At 46.4% G+C, this 13349-nt stretch overlaps 3 protein-coding genes across 5 annotated transcripts; 2 read left to right on the plus strand and 1 right to left on the minus strand.

Annotated features, from left to right (window-relative positions):
- Positions 1–250: 250 nt before the first annotated feature.
- On the plus strand, positions 251–8712 carry top2a (DNA topoisomerase II alpha). 2 transcript variants are annotated; one of them, XM_037278470.1, is made up of 35 exons: positions 251–425; positions 945–1094; positions 1174–1267; positions 1354–1417; positions 1518–1663; positions 1783–1880; positions 1955–2167; positions 2246–2419; positions 2540–2644; positions 2730–2867; positions 2938–3076; positions 3154–3311; positions 3416–3541; positions 3612–3722; positions 3912–4017; positions 4123–4232; positions 4309–4401; positions 4484–4598; positions 4685–4806; positions 4913–5061; positions 5137–5368; positions 5439–5573; positions 5675–5875; positions 5944–6139; positions 6229–6320; positions 6396–6539; positions 6619–6702; positions 6810–7004; positions 7077–7179; positions 7268–7429; positions 7590–7761; positions 7833–7891; positions 7959–8039; positions 8133–8341; positions 8422–8712. In XM_037278470.1, the coding sequence occupies exons 1-35, from the start codon at positions 408–410 to the stop codon at positions 8539–8541; spliced, it is 4614 nt and encodes a 1537-aa protein (XP_037134365.1). In that variant the 5' UTR covers positions 251–407; the 3' UTR covers positions 8542–8712. The 2 variants fall into 2 exon arrangements, with proteins under 2 accessions (XP_037134365.1, XP_037134364.1); XM_037278469.1 differs by having other exon boundaries at positions 2246–2644.
- A 113-nt stretch (positions 8713–8825) lies between these two features.
- LOC119138477 (gap junction delta-3 protein-like) lies at positions 8826–10333 on the plus strand. Of its 2 annotated transcripts, XR_005101149.1 has the most exons (3): positions 8826–9033; positions 9158–10138; positions 10172–10333. XR_005101149.1 is itself a non-coding variant. In XM_037278540.1 (2 exons), the coding sequence occupies exon 2, from the start codon at positions 9303–9305 to the stop codon at positions 10086–10088; it is 786 nt and encodes a 261-aa protein (XP_037134435.1). In that variant the 5' UTR covers positions 8826–9033; positions 9158–9302; the 3' UTR covers positions 10089–10333. The 2 variants fall into 2 exon arrangements, 1 of the variants encoding a protein (XP_037134435.1); XM_037278540.1 differs by having other exon boundaries at positions 9158–10333.
- A 634-nt stretch (positions 10334–10967) lies between these two features.
- On the minus strand, positions 10968–12900 carry cabp5a (calcium binding protein 5a). Its single transcript, XM_037278553.1, has 7 exons — positions 12748–12900; positions 12607–12656; positions 12501–12531; positions 12268–12411; positions 12065–12174; positions 11839–11986; positions 10968–11707 (listed from the first exon to the last, which is right to left on the minus strand). Exons 2-7 carry the CDS (start codon positions 12652–12654, stop codon positions 11679–11681), a joined length of 510 nt encoding a protein of 169 aa, XP_037134448.1. The 5' UTR covers positions 12655–12656; positions 12748–12900; the 3' UTR covers positions 10968–11678.
- Between the last annotated feature and the right edge of the window lie 449 nt (positions 12901–13349).

Below are 13349 nucleotides of genomic sequence, written 5' to 3' on the forward strand. Positions count from 1 at the left end.
AATAGTTGCTGCGACACTTGATTGCTGAGATGAGACGAAAATATTTTAAAATATTTTGAACATTTTGGCAAAATCAGTGGCACTTTAAATGGTGATAGATATTCTTTTAACCCAATTTAACTTAACATATATGTGATTGGTTAAGACTGCTCACAGGCGGGTCATTTCGCTGATTGGTCCTTGAAAACAAAGTACTAGGTTCCTAGCTTTTTATTGGAGGAGCTTGTCACACGAACCTTCTCATTGGCTATTAGAAACTGGCGCCGAAAACATCGGTTTTCCTAAACACACGGCTCCATTCTTTTTCGGTCGTCATCCTTGTGTTTTCTTGTCCTCGTGTTTATTTCACTCTAAATTAAACTCTTCATTTTTCTACAGTCGACGCCGCACGGATATCGCTAGCGAAAATGGATGTACCACTGAAGGTAACTGAGATTTAGCGGTCGAACTCGACCGTTAATTTGCAAGCTGAAGTTGCCGAGCGAGATTACGTTAACATTTACGTAAAAAAAAAAAAAAAAAAAAACACACACAAAACAAAAACCCCATTTACGGCTTGTGACGTCTAAGACGAATGATAAACAAACGTAATGCTAATGTAAGGACCTTTTGTAAAGACTTGAAAATGTATTAATTTTTTTACGGTCTAACTACTAGTTTACGATGTTTGGCCAACTAATGGACAAAATGGCGCCTCCCATGTATCAAATGATAATTGTACCACAGTAAGTGTTTTGGGAAAAGATGAAAATGAACCCCATTATAGATATTATCGCAGTTACTGTAAAAAAACAACAAAACCAAATGACAAAAGTCACAAGAGAAGAAGAGCAGGTAAAGTGGTAGATGAATCAGTGTTTGTGGTTTTCACATCTAGTTTAATTACTGTGTACGTATGTGTTAATACAAGTACTAAAAATGACCTGAATCTGTGTCTTCAACAGACAAAGCTCTTAGCGAACCAACCAGTGGAAAAGGCCAAGAAGGATTCCAAAAACACATCAGTAGAAAGGATCTATCAGAAGAAGACACAGTTGGAACATATATTACTCCGACCTGATTCATACATCGGCTCAGTCGAGCCCGTCACCCAGGTAAGACTTGATTCAAGTCCCAAGATGGATCTGATGGATGCATGCACACCCACCCACCTGCTTCCGTTTTTTTCCTCAGCAAATGTGGGTTTATGATGACGACGACATTGGAATGAACTGCCGGGATGTGACATTCGTGCCGGGGCTTTACAAGATTTTTGATGAGATTCTTGGTAAGCAAACAGCTGAAATGGTCTTAAAGGAAAATGTCATTTGCGTATTTGCCTTCTCATGCAAGTAATCCTTTTTGTCCTTACAGTAAATGCTGCGGACAACAAGCAGAGAGATGAGCGCATGTCCTGCATCAAAATTAACATTGACGTGTGAGTATGATACTATGACAGTTTACCGTGGCACACCCCAGCAGTCGCCCACCAATATTTTTTAAGAATGCATTGTGTTCATAGTTTTTCCTCCTTTCAGCGAAAACGACACCATCAGCATCTGGAATAACGGCAAGGGAATCCCGGTGGTGGAGCACAAGGTGGAGAAAATGTTTGTGCCTGCTCTCATCTTCGGGCAGCTCCTCACCTCTAGTAACTATGACGACGATGAAAAAAAAGTGACAGGTAGGTCATGCAATGCTCTTTGTTTTACTACAAACACGGGGAACAGGATTGACGCATGATTTGCTTCAGTGGGGCCATGAAATGATTCCAGGAATCGTCACTTGACTTTGACTCTATAGGCGGACGTAATGGATACGGTGCCAAGCTGTGCAACATCTTCAGCACAAAGTTCACAGTTGAGACGGCCTGTCGAGAATCGAAGAAGACATTTCGACAGGTGCCCAACAAATACGACAGGCTCCAAATCTTTTCTTCAAAAGTCACTTCACACAAATTCTCATCTTTGCACAGACATGGTACGACAACATGAGCAAGGCCGGGGATGCTACCATCAAATCGTTTGACGGAGATGATTTTACTTGCATCACCTTTCGGCCCGATCTGCCCAAGTTCAAGATGAGGGTCCTGGATAAAGACACAGTGGCCCTGATGACCAGGAGGGCCTACGACATCGCTGGTAGTGCCAAGGGTGTCCGTGTGTTCTTCAACAGCAAGAGGCTACCTGTAAGGGAGCATCATGTCTTTTTAGTTGCTCTCAATGTCACATTTTACACAACTTTTCTTGTTTACCTTGCATCGCAGGTCACTGACTTCCGCAGTTACGTGAACTTGTACGTGAAGGACAAAGTGAACGAGGTGGGCAAAGAGCTGACGGTGGTTCATGAGATCGTGAACAGGCGCTGGGAGGTCTGCCTCACTGTGAGCGAGAAGGGATTCCAGCAAGTCAGTTTTGTCAACAGCATTGCCACGACCAAGGTACGCGCCAGATCAGGTTCCTTTTCGGTCCACATATTTGGATACATTGCACTGGTTATTCCAACGACTTGCTTGGGGTCGTCTGACAACTCGGTTCTTACGTTTGTCCTTGAACCTCAGGGCGGGAGGCACACCGATTACGTGGCCGATCAGGTGGTGAGCAAGCTCATTGATGTTGTGAACAAGAAGAACAACAAAGGTGGTGTGACGGTCAAACCTTTCCAGGTAAAAGTTTGTGTGCTCTGCATCGGTAATGGAAGGCATCGTTGATGTCGACAAGTGACCCTGATTTGTTTCCATCCCCATTTAGGTGAAAAACCACATGTGGCTGTTCGTCAACTGCCTCATCGAGAATCCCACGTTTGACTCTCAGACCAAAGAGAACATGACTCTGCAGCATAAGAGCTTTGGCTCCACTTGCGTACTCGGCGACAAGTTCGTTAAACAGGTAAAGCACGGCTCACTTCGTCCTCGCAGAGCTTCTTTCGTGTTTGCTAACTCGCCTCCCTCCGTAACAGGCCACCGGCTGCGGAATTGTGGAAAATATTATGAACTGGGTGAAGTTCAAAGCTCAGCTGCAGCTCAACAAGAAGTGCTCGGCAGTCAAACAGACCAAAATCAAAGGCGTGCCCAAGCTGGACGACGCCAACGACGCAGGTACCGTTTTGTCCGCCCGCCACGAGTCGGCACCGCGGCCCGCTCTAACGTCCCCCGATGGCTTCGTCTTGCGGCAGGCGGCAGGAACTCTCTCGGCTGCACGCTCATCCTCACCGAGGGAGACTCGGCCAAGACTCTGGCCGTGTCTGGCTTGGGCGTGATTGGCAGAGACCGATATGGCGTCTTCCCTCTGAGAGGAAAAATTCTCAACGTACGAGAAGCTTCACACAAGCAGGTCAGGCTTCGGCGCAGTTGAGATTCAAATTAATTTGCTTGCCTTTCACACATACTTTTGCATCTTCTACGTTTCCACTTGTGAAAATGCATCTTCTCTGGCAGATTATGGAGAACGCCGAGATCAACAGCCTCATCAAGATCCTCGGACTGCAGTACAAAAAGAACTACAGTGACCCAGAGTCCCTCAAGACGTTGCGTTATGGCAAAGTCATGATTATGACGGATCAGGTCTGGTTTCTTCTCACGCCCCCACCACCAAATCCGCCACTAATGTCGACTCTCGTAATGTTTGCGACAGGATCAAGACGGCTCCCACATTAAAGGTTTGTTGATCAACTTCATCCACTACAACTGGCCTTCGTTGCTGCACCACAACTTTTTGGAAGAGTTCATCACTCCCATCATCAAAGTATGTCAACACTGGCCCCTGCTGTCTAAAACGTAGAACCCCCAATTTGTTTTAATAAACATTGAAATGTCTTTTACAACACGAAGCAATGTTACTGCTTGCTCCCCGATCAAAAATGGCACGAAAAGTAAACGCGCTCGAATCAATGTTTGTAGAAAGTAAAAACAATTCTTTCATTTCCATCTTCAGGCAACACACAAGAAAACGCAGTTGTCATTCTACAGTATCCCGGAGTTCAACGAGTGGAAGGAGAGCCAGTCCAACTACAAATCTTGGAAAATCAAATACTACAAAGGTTTGTCACAAAGCCCTGTGTGGTAGTACACCAGACAAGTAAGCTTTTTTTTTTTTTATGGCGCGGGCTCTGCCGCTCTTTCTAATCTGGTGTCTGTCCAATCAGGTTTGGGAACGAGCACATCGCAGGAGGCCAAGGAATATTTTACTGACATGCAGAGACACCGTATTCCATTTAGATACGCGGGGCCTGAAGACGATGAAGCCATCACCCTTGTAAGTCGCGGCATGATTAATTTGGCCGAAAACAAAAAAAATTCCCCCCAAACTAATAAACTCTTGTTTGTGCTAGGCCTTTAGCAAGAAAAAAGTGGAGGAACGCAAAGACTGGCTCACCAACTTCATGATCAATAGACGCCAGCGGAAGGAGCAGAACCTGCCTGAGGTTCACCACTAACTTTATTTTCATGATTTTACCAACAAGTTTGCAAGCGCTTTGAAATGACCCGTTTGCTCCGTGTCCACAGGAGTATCTCTACGGCAAGTCCACCACGTCTCTCACCTACGGCGATTTTGTCAACAAGGAGCTGGTACTCTTCTCCAACGCTGACAACGAGAGGTCCATTCCCTGCCTGGCGGACGGTCGGTTCATGTCGCCACCCTTTCGGAAACATCCTGAAGTTTGGAAACGCCGCTGATCGTTTGTGTTTGTTTTGGGTTTGTCTCAGGGCTGAAGCCAGGCCAGAGGAAGGTGCTGTTTTGCTGCTTCAAACGAAACGACAAACGGGAAGTGAAGGTGGCCCAGTTGGCTGGTTCCGTGGCTGAGATGTCAGCGTATCATCACGGCGAGGTGACTGGCACGAGCTGAATTTGGCCGCGTGTGGAAATATGCTTTTGCATTTATGATCATTTTGAATGGACTGAACAAAGACTCTGTTTCTCTCACTGGTTTCCAGACTTCTCTGATGATGACCATCGTCGGATTGGCTCAGAACTACGTGGGGAGCAACAACTTGAACTTGTTGCAGCCTCTTGGCCAATTTGGGACCAGGCTGCACGGCGGCAAGGACTCCGCCAGCCCCCGTTACATTTTCACCATGCTCAGGTCAGCAGTCGACGTTTACTTTTGGAAAAGTCGCAAAATGGAGCAGTGCTAGATCAATGTCTCCCAACTCTTCAGCCCTCTGGCCCGCCTTCTTTTCCCGCCGGTGGACGACAATCTGCTGAATAACAACTATGACGACAACCAGCGCGTGGAGCCCGAGTGGTACATCCCTATCATTCCCACCGTGCTGGTCAACGGCTCGGACGGGATCGGCACAGGCTGGGCCAGCAAAATCCCCAACTTCGACGTCCGGGAGATTGTCGCCAACGTTAGGCGCATGCTCAACGGAGAGGGCTTGCTACCCATGGTGAGGCACTTGTTTTCCGATCTTCTTAAGGTGCCCCCGGCCGGTGCTTATTGTTTTTGTCTTCTCCCAGCTCCCAAACTACAAAGGCTTTACAGGGACCATTGATCAGCTGATGGAAAACCAGTACATGGTCTGCGGAGAGCTGGCCGTCCTTGACTCCACCACCATTGAGATCTCAGAGTTGCCTGTCAAAACCTGGACGCAGGTCCGTCGCCGCCGAATCGTGCCAGCACGATTACAAATCACCTGGCACAACAATCATCAAGTGCCCCATAAAAAAAAAAAAAATTGTTATCTCTGTTCCAGACCTACAAGGAGAGTGTTCTGGAACCCATGTTGAACGGCACGGAGAAGAATCCCCCTATTATCACAGACTACAAGGAATACCACACCGACGTCACTGTCCGATTCGTGATCAAGATGACCGAAGAGAGGCTGCTGGAGATGGAGGCTGCGGGCCTCCATAAAGTCTTCAAGCTGCAAAATCCTCTCACCTGCAAGTCCATGGTACGTTCGGCAACTGCGAGAGTATCGCCGCGGGTGGAGCCACTTTATTCATGTGTTTGCCTTTTCAGGTTCTGTTTGACCACGCGGGCAGCCTGAAGAAGTACGACTCTGTGCTGGAAATCCTCAAGGACTTCTTCAAGTTGAGATTGTCGTACTACGACCTGAGAAAGCAATGGCTGGCGGGCATGTTGGGGGCAGAGAGCGCCAAGCTCACCAACCAGGCTCGTTTCATCCTGGAGAAAATCCAGGGCACCTTGGTCATTGGTATGTGGCTGCTACCGTGTGTGTGTGTGTGTGTGTGTGTGTATGTGCGGATGAGTTTGGATTTGCTCACATGACGTGTCTTCTTGTAGAGAACAAACCAAAGAAGGAATTGATTCGCATGCTGCAGCAGATGGGTTACGACTCGGACCCAGTCAAAACTTGGAAACAGGGTAGCGGCAAGGTAAAGCCCCAGGAAGAAAGTTCTTTCGGTCTTATTTACACTTTCGTGCTATAAATAGCCTGTGGCATCATTTAGAATGAGGAGCAAGCAGAGGAGGATCAGGAGGAAGCTCCAGAGGAGGACACCAGCGGTCCCGACTACAATTACCTGCTAAGCATGCCCATGTGGTACTTGACCAAGGAGAAGAAGGAGGAGCTGTGCAGGCAGAGAGATGCCAAGGTGAGCCTCTCGCCTGCACACTGAATGTCATCTTTTGGTGCTTTTGCTGACTTTTCGTCCTGCCGCCACTACGCTGCAGATGACAGAGTTGAACGTGCTGAGCAACAAGACTCCGGTGCGCCTGTGGGAAGACGACCTGACTGCGTTTTTGGAAGAACTCGATGTAATCACTCTTTGAATTAAAAAAAAAAAAAAAGTGAAAAGAAATCATACTTTAAAAACCGCACCTTAATTTTGTGACTTAATTCTAACGTTGCTTTTTCACCTCAGCGCGTTGAAGCCAAGGAGAAGGAGGATGCCAAGATGCCCGTGGCAAAGACTTCCAAAGGCAAAGCGGTGAAGATGAAGGCCAAAGTGGTCACCCTGCCCACGCCGCAGGGTCGCCGCATCATCCCGCGCATCACCAGTGCCATGAAAGCCGAGGCGAGCAAGAAGGCCGACCTCAAGAGAAGCCGAAAAGACAAGGTCCGAGTCTTTAGGCAAGAGAGTCCCAATTTGACAGAGCCAGGAACACATTTCTAAATTGTGCATTTGCAGACCGACGACGTGAACACAAAGATAGATTTTGGGGATGGTGACCAAGAAGATGACCTGTCTCCTCCCCTGGCAAAGAAATTAAAAACAAGCTCACAGGGCAAAGGTGGGAACGGCTGCTCCACTACAGAAAAGAAACCTTGAAATTGGATTCCATTCCATACTTACTGTGCTGTGCCTCGTTTTTATTGCAGGGTCAAAGACGGGCAAGCAGACCACCCTTCACTTCAAGCCGGTTGCCAAGAAGGCCAAGAAGAGTCTGACATCGGATGAGGAGAGTGAGAGCTGGTCTGAGAATGAAATGGAGGTTGAGGATGTTGCTGCACCAAGAGAGAAAATTCAACGCAAGACCAAAGGTATATATTTAGTGGTTGTTTTTTTGTTTTGTTTTTTACTTGGTAGGAGAAAGGAAAAGGTGTCAAAATGGCTGGCCCAAAAAAAAAAAGGATAGAAAATAACATTACAAATTATCCCGCTCGTCAAACCTTACTCTCATATGCTACTTTTTATTTTCAGTCGCCAAGAAGTACATGTCTGATAGCGATGATGAGTTTGATGACTGCGTGAAGATTAAAGCTAAAAAACGGATTGGTGCCATCAGCGACGACGATGACGACGATAGCTTTGCTCCAAACCTCGACGGCTCGAATGAAAGTGACCTGGACTCCCCCAAAGCGCCTGAGCCACCGTAAGTAGAAGACAATAAAGAGTGGCGGTTTGATAGATTTTGCTGCCAATGTATTATTTTGTCCTCCACAGGAAGAAAGTGACAAAGGCTAAATCAACAGCCAAGAAACAACTTGGAAGCAAATCGATCGGTAAGTATCGTCTCCGGTTTTCTCATGCTTGACTATCTGGACGTTCTAATCGATGGATCGTTGACAGCTCAGTCAGACAAGCAAGAGGCTGCGCCAAAGGCTCCAGTTCAGCGCAAGACCAAAGCGGCTGCTCCCAAGAAAGCTGCAGGTTCGAAGACAGTCCACGATTGAAAATTTGCTTTCAAATGACATGATGTGTTTCAATCTTTTTTTTTTTTTCCTCTCTCTCTCTTTCTTTCAGATGTTAAGCAGCCGTCCATCATGGATGCTCTGTCCAAACAAAAACCTTCAGCGTCCAAGAGTATTCCCTCGTTTGACTCCAGCGACTCGGAGCCCAAAGTGCAGAAGGCCAAGTCGGCCCCCAAACGTAAACAAATCCAAAGTGACTCTGACAGTGACGTGGCGGACCTCAAGTCCCGCCTTAAGGCCAAATCAACCGCAGTAGCAAAGGTTTGTGTCTGAAAGGGGGGGGGCGGGGTCACCTATCATCGACACGATCGTCCACGCTAACGCTTTCTCTCCCTTGATAGAAAAAAGCAAGCAAGTGGAGCGATGAGGAAAATGCTGCTCCAGTGCCACCTCGCAACATGCTCAGCAGAGCTAAGAAGCCCGTTTGTTACGGCTTTGACTCCGATTCCGAGTCTGACTAAAACAGTGTTCATTTACTCTCATTTTGTATTTTACTGTTCAACATGATTTTATGTTGAGTTTTGAAACGGTAATGTTTAAATGTTTTTACTTGTTCTAACTTTTTTGTTGCTTTACTGTTTCCAAAATAAAGAAGAAAACATTGCCTTATTTGAAATGCTTTCAGAATAAATTACAGAATGTCTTCTGCATGTCCCATAGCTATAAATATTTTTAGATTGCCATCCTGTGCTCTCAAACAGGCTTTTCCTGCCTGGAGGAATTCTTTCTTTGCACCGCCAGACTGCGTCATATGTGACCAGTGCCAAATAGGCCCAAACAGGAATTGAGCAAAGTGCCTCCGCCCGCTCAATTACAAGCGCTTGCACCCTCCAGTCAGCGCCTTTTCCTGTCAAGATTGGAAAGTGGACATTGTCAATTAGGCAAGAAGTTCCAGGGGAAGAAGACAACTCTGGCCAAAATGAGGAGTTCCGAGGCTGGCGAGGACGTGAAAGGTAGGCTGACTTGTCAACAATCTCAGACAAAGCTTTCTTTCTGTTTTCTTTTTAAACCGAAAGCAAGCTGGCGTCATCTTTGACATCCCTTTATTGTTTTATTCCTCGTGTGTTTCGTTTCTAGACCTTTGGAATATGAACCGGTGTAAATGTTAGATGAGGGATGACTCTCAGCCTGAATAAAAAGGCGTTTCGGTACTTCGCAATCGCCGGCGGAGACCAGATTGAGACAGTGGACTCGTTGGCAGAGGACCTAAAATTGCACAGTCATGGGGGAATGGAGTTTTCTCAGCGGACTCTTCGACCACCTCCAGGCCCACTCGCCCATGCTGGGTCGGTTCTGGCTCTTTCTTATGTTGATCTTTAGGATCTTGATCCTGGGCACGGTGGCCAGTGACATGTTCGAGGACGAGCAGGAGGAGTTTGCCTGCAACACGCTCCAGCCGGGTTGCAAGCAGGTGTGCTACGACCAGGCCTTCCCCATCTCCCAGTACCGCTTTTGGGTCTTTCACATCGTGCTCATCGCCACGCCATCGCTGCTCTTTATCACGTACGCCATGCATCACCACAACAAGAAACCCGGCGGCTCCGAGGGGACTCCAAGCTACCGAGAAAACCGCAAATTCCAGAGGATCTACATCGTCCACGTGGCCTTTCGCTTGTTCGCCGAGGTCGGCTTTCTGGTGGGCCAGTGGTGGCTTTACGGCTTCAAGGTGGAGGCCCAATATCCCTGCGACCGCTTCCCTTGTCCCTACACCGTGGACTGCTTCACCTCGCGCCCGGCCGAGAAAACCGTCTTCCTCGTTTTCTACTTTACCGTCGGGGTCCTGTCCGCCTTCTCCAGCTGTTTGGAACTTCTCTACAGCTCCGTCAAGTGGTTCTGTCGCAGGCGAAAGCATTTCAGCGCCCACAGCTACAAACCCGGGGCACCGTCAGTGTCGGAAAGCACGCTTGGCAACGGGAGACCAAGGATGAAGGTCCGCAAGAAGAGGAATGGAGCAGCTTCCAATTACAGAAATGACAAAAAGATAAACGGCAAGACTTTTGTGGTGTGACTATGAGTCATAAACACGTTGTTGGCACGCCAGGCGAAGACAAGGAAACAAAAAACACGACGTTAAGACTGCTGCTTTAGTCTTTTATGGCTTTCACTGTTGACTAGTTTGAGTTTCGCCCTTCCTGAGAATCATTGAGAATATCATTTTGGGCCGTGGCGTCGCGTATCTCAAATGTTATGTTTTGACTTCCGGCGTAACAGCGGCATCAGAGAAAAACATCAACTTCCCAATTCTTGAGAAAATAAAAATAGATAATTTGACTTCCTCTCTTGAATATTGTTTTTAAATTGCATTTTACAGGTTACCAGAAAATGTTTTGTTCATCCATCCATCATTCATTCATGCATTCCTGCTCAGAGGCTCAGTCAAAGCAAAGAGGCTTAACTTAAATTTCGGTGGGCTTAGCGGGGGAAAATAAAAACATGTTGAGTAGCAGCTATTGCATTGCTGAATTTTGCTGCATTACATAACACCATTTTGTAAGTAAAGTATTACGAAAAAATAGTTTCAAGTAACAAAAGATCAGAGGACAGCCGGTTCTGAGAACTATTCGGATTATCTGAGCACATGCGATGGTTGCAACAAAACAAAGTGGAAAGGTCGTGGATGTTTCCAGGTGACCTCTGCAAGGGCTTGGACTGAAAGTCCCGTCAGATGCGCGCTGACCAGAGTAGCCGCATCAGCACCCAAGCTCCATCTGAGAGGTTGCTGGGGATTAAAAAGGTCGATGCTGCGTGTTAGATGGATCAGGGAGGGGATCAAGCAAAAGTTACGTCACGGGGTGTTTGTTTATCACTAATCAGTCGCTCCTGCCAAATGGAATGCAAACTAAAACACTGTTTTTGGGAGAAGTGTCAATTCTCAATACAAGTCAAGTTGAGTTACTAAAAGTATTTTATTGCTTCCACCACATGCCAGGTCATGGATTTGTAACATATTAGCCATCACATCTAATCAGCATAGTGAAGATGATAGATGTGCTCCAAATTAAATGGCTCCATTTGGATTCATCTGTGTCGGAAGGTCAGCCTGTCCGCCACGGGTTACTTCACCTTGCGTGCTTCCTACACGCCATCGTGACACTCGGATTCCATTTTCTCTCCCAAAAAGCAATTGTGAAAGGAAGCGTGACGTCAGATGACTTTTAGAGGACTCTTATCAAACGGCCGGCCTTCTCCAATCTCTTTATCCTGACGCTCCTCCAAATCCAAGGCAGATGTGCTTCCTTAATCCAAAACGTTTCATCTGCCATAATGCATTTTTTTTTTTTCCATTTTGCAAAATCACATCACCGGAACATCCATAGATCATCGCACTGCTTCTATTATACAACCAATATTATGCAATTTTATTTTTTTTCTCGTGAGGGTGGCATGTTATCAAATTGACATAACTGATACTCTAAAACTACTTCATTTATTGCACCTGCGTCTACTTATATGAGATATAATTGTACCGTGGTTACCACCGACACGCTCTGTTTAGCCCTTTAAATACAGTACGCACAAAATAAACAGTAGCGTGAGGAGTTTGAACGGGATTGGACAAAATGATTCGCAGAGGTGAGTCGTCGGTTGACCTCCAAAGTCACTGATGCGACATCATCTGGACAAACTCTGTGGAAGACAGCCAAAATGAAATCAGACCAGAACGGATTACACACGTTTCAATTCATTTCAATGGGGATCTGATATTTGGTTAAATGGAAGCAAACTCAAGTCCACTCCTAAGGCCAGAATGTTTGTACCTTCGAAGTCTACTGTGCCATCTCCGTTGTCATCGGCTTCTTTGACGATGGCGTCGATCTCTCGCCGACTCATGTGCTCCCCCATTAACTTTATCATGGCTGACCGCAGCTCTTCCGTGGTGATCTCCCCGTCGCCGTCTGCGTCGAACTAGAAAAAGAGACGAGCAGGTCAGGGTGCAATTTAGATGAAGATGGTTTTCTTTTACAATGAAATTAGAGGTGTGACCTCTTTAAAGGCGTTTTTCAACTCCTTCACGCCAATCATGCCGGCTGTTTCCGCCAGAAGTTTGGGTGCCATCAGATCCACAAAATCATCAAAGTCCACTCGACCACCAACTGCAGGATGAAAAGAAATCATCAACTTTTTCTGATGACACTATTTTAATATTGACCATGAGGGTGTTAATTAATCGATGCTATGTAACTCACGGTTCATGTTGATGTTTTGGCTCAGCTCGATGAGCTCCATCTCGGTGGGCATGTAGCCCATGGTCCTCATCAGGTTTCCCAGGTCCTTACAGCTGATCAGGCCATCCTTGTCCTTGTCAAATTCATTGAACGCATCACGCAGCTCTGCACAAAAGAACACCAAATCCCTCAGCCGGCCGCACGGCCACTGAACCAGAAAACCGCCGCTGAGAAAGTATGTTGATGCGGCTTACCTTCTATCTCATCGTCGGCCAGGTCCCTTGACTGCACAGGCGGAAGAAAAATGGCAAAATGTGAACAAGCATATATGGACAGGGACAGCTTTACAAATATACTCACAATATTTTTCCCGCCTCGCAAGAAAATGCACGCTTGTCCCAAGCTCATATCTGTCAAAGAAAACAATCGAGATGTTTATCAGTAGGCATACTAGATAATAAATAACTTCTCTGACTGAAGGGTCAGTGAACTAACACTCACTTTCGGCTTGTGCTGTCAGCCAATCACATCATCTGCAACCTCAACTGTTTAAATCCGTCACTCCGTCTGGATGCTGCGATGATGAAGATGATGATGATGCAATGAAGGGTGCTGATGCTGCGGCCCAGTCTTGGTCATGTGCTGGGAGGAGTCAGCAGAGTGACTGCAGGACAGCGGGGCGGGCTTAAGCGAGGTGGATCAAATACTCTGTACTCAAGTAGAAGTACAAATACTTTTGTGAAGTCAACATTATTTATATAGCTTAATCACAGAAACGTCTCAAAGGGCTTCTCATACCCGAATTTGACAGATACTCAAATTTACTGTTGATTTTTGCTTCTCTTTGAAAAAAAAAAGAACTCAACGAATGAATAATTTAAGTTTTTTTTTAAATTATCCACTTAACCTCCATCAGTGCGGATCCACATGTTAGTCTTGATTAACTGGCTAAGCTCTGTGTTTTCCCATCTGTGACCTTTCCACCTCTGCCTGCTTTCCTCTTATGTAAAAAAAGAGAATAATCTGTTGCATAAACGACATAATCCGCTGGGCTATGCAATGAGTTTGCGATTATTATTTTTTTAGCCCCCACTTAGACCAAA

This window comes from Syngnathus acus, chromosome 19, assembly GCF_901709675.1.
Source record: "Syngnathus acus chromosome 19, fSynAcu1.2, whole genome shotgun sequence".
NCBI classification, from domain to species: Eukaryota; Metazoa; Chordata; class Actinopteri; order Syngnathiformes; family Syngnathidae; genus Syngnathus; species Syngnathus acus.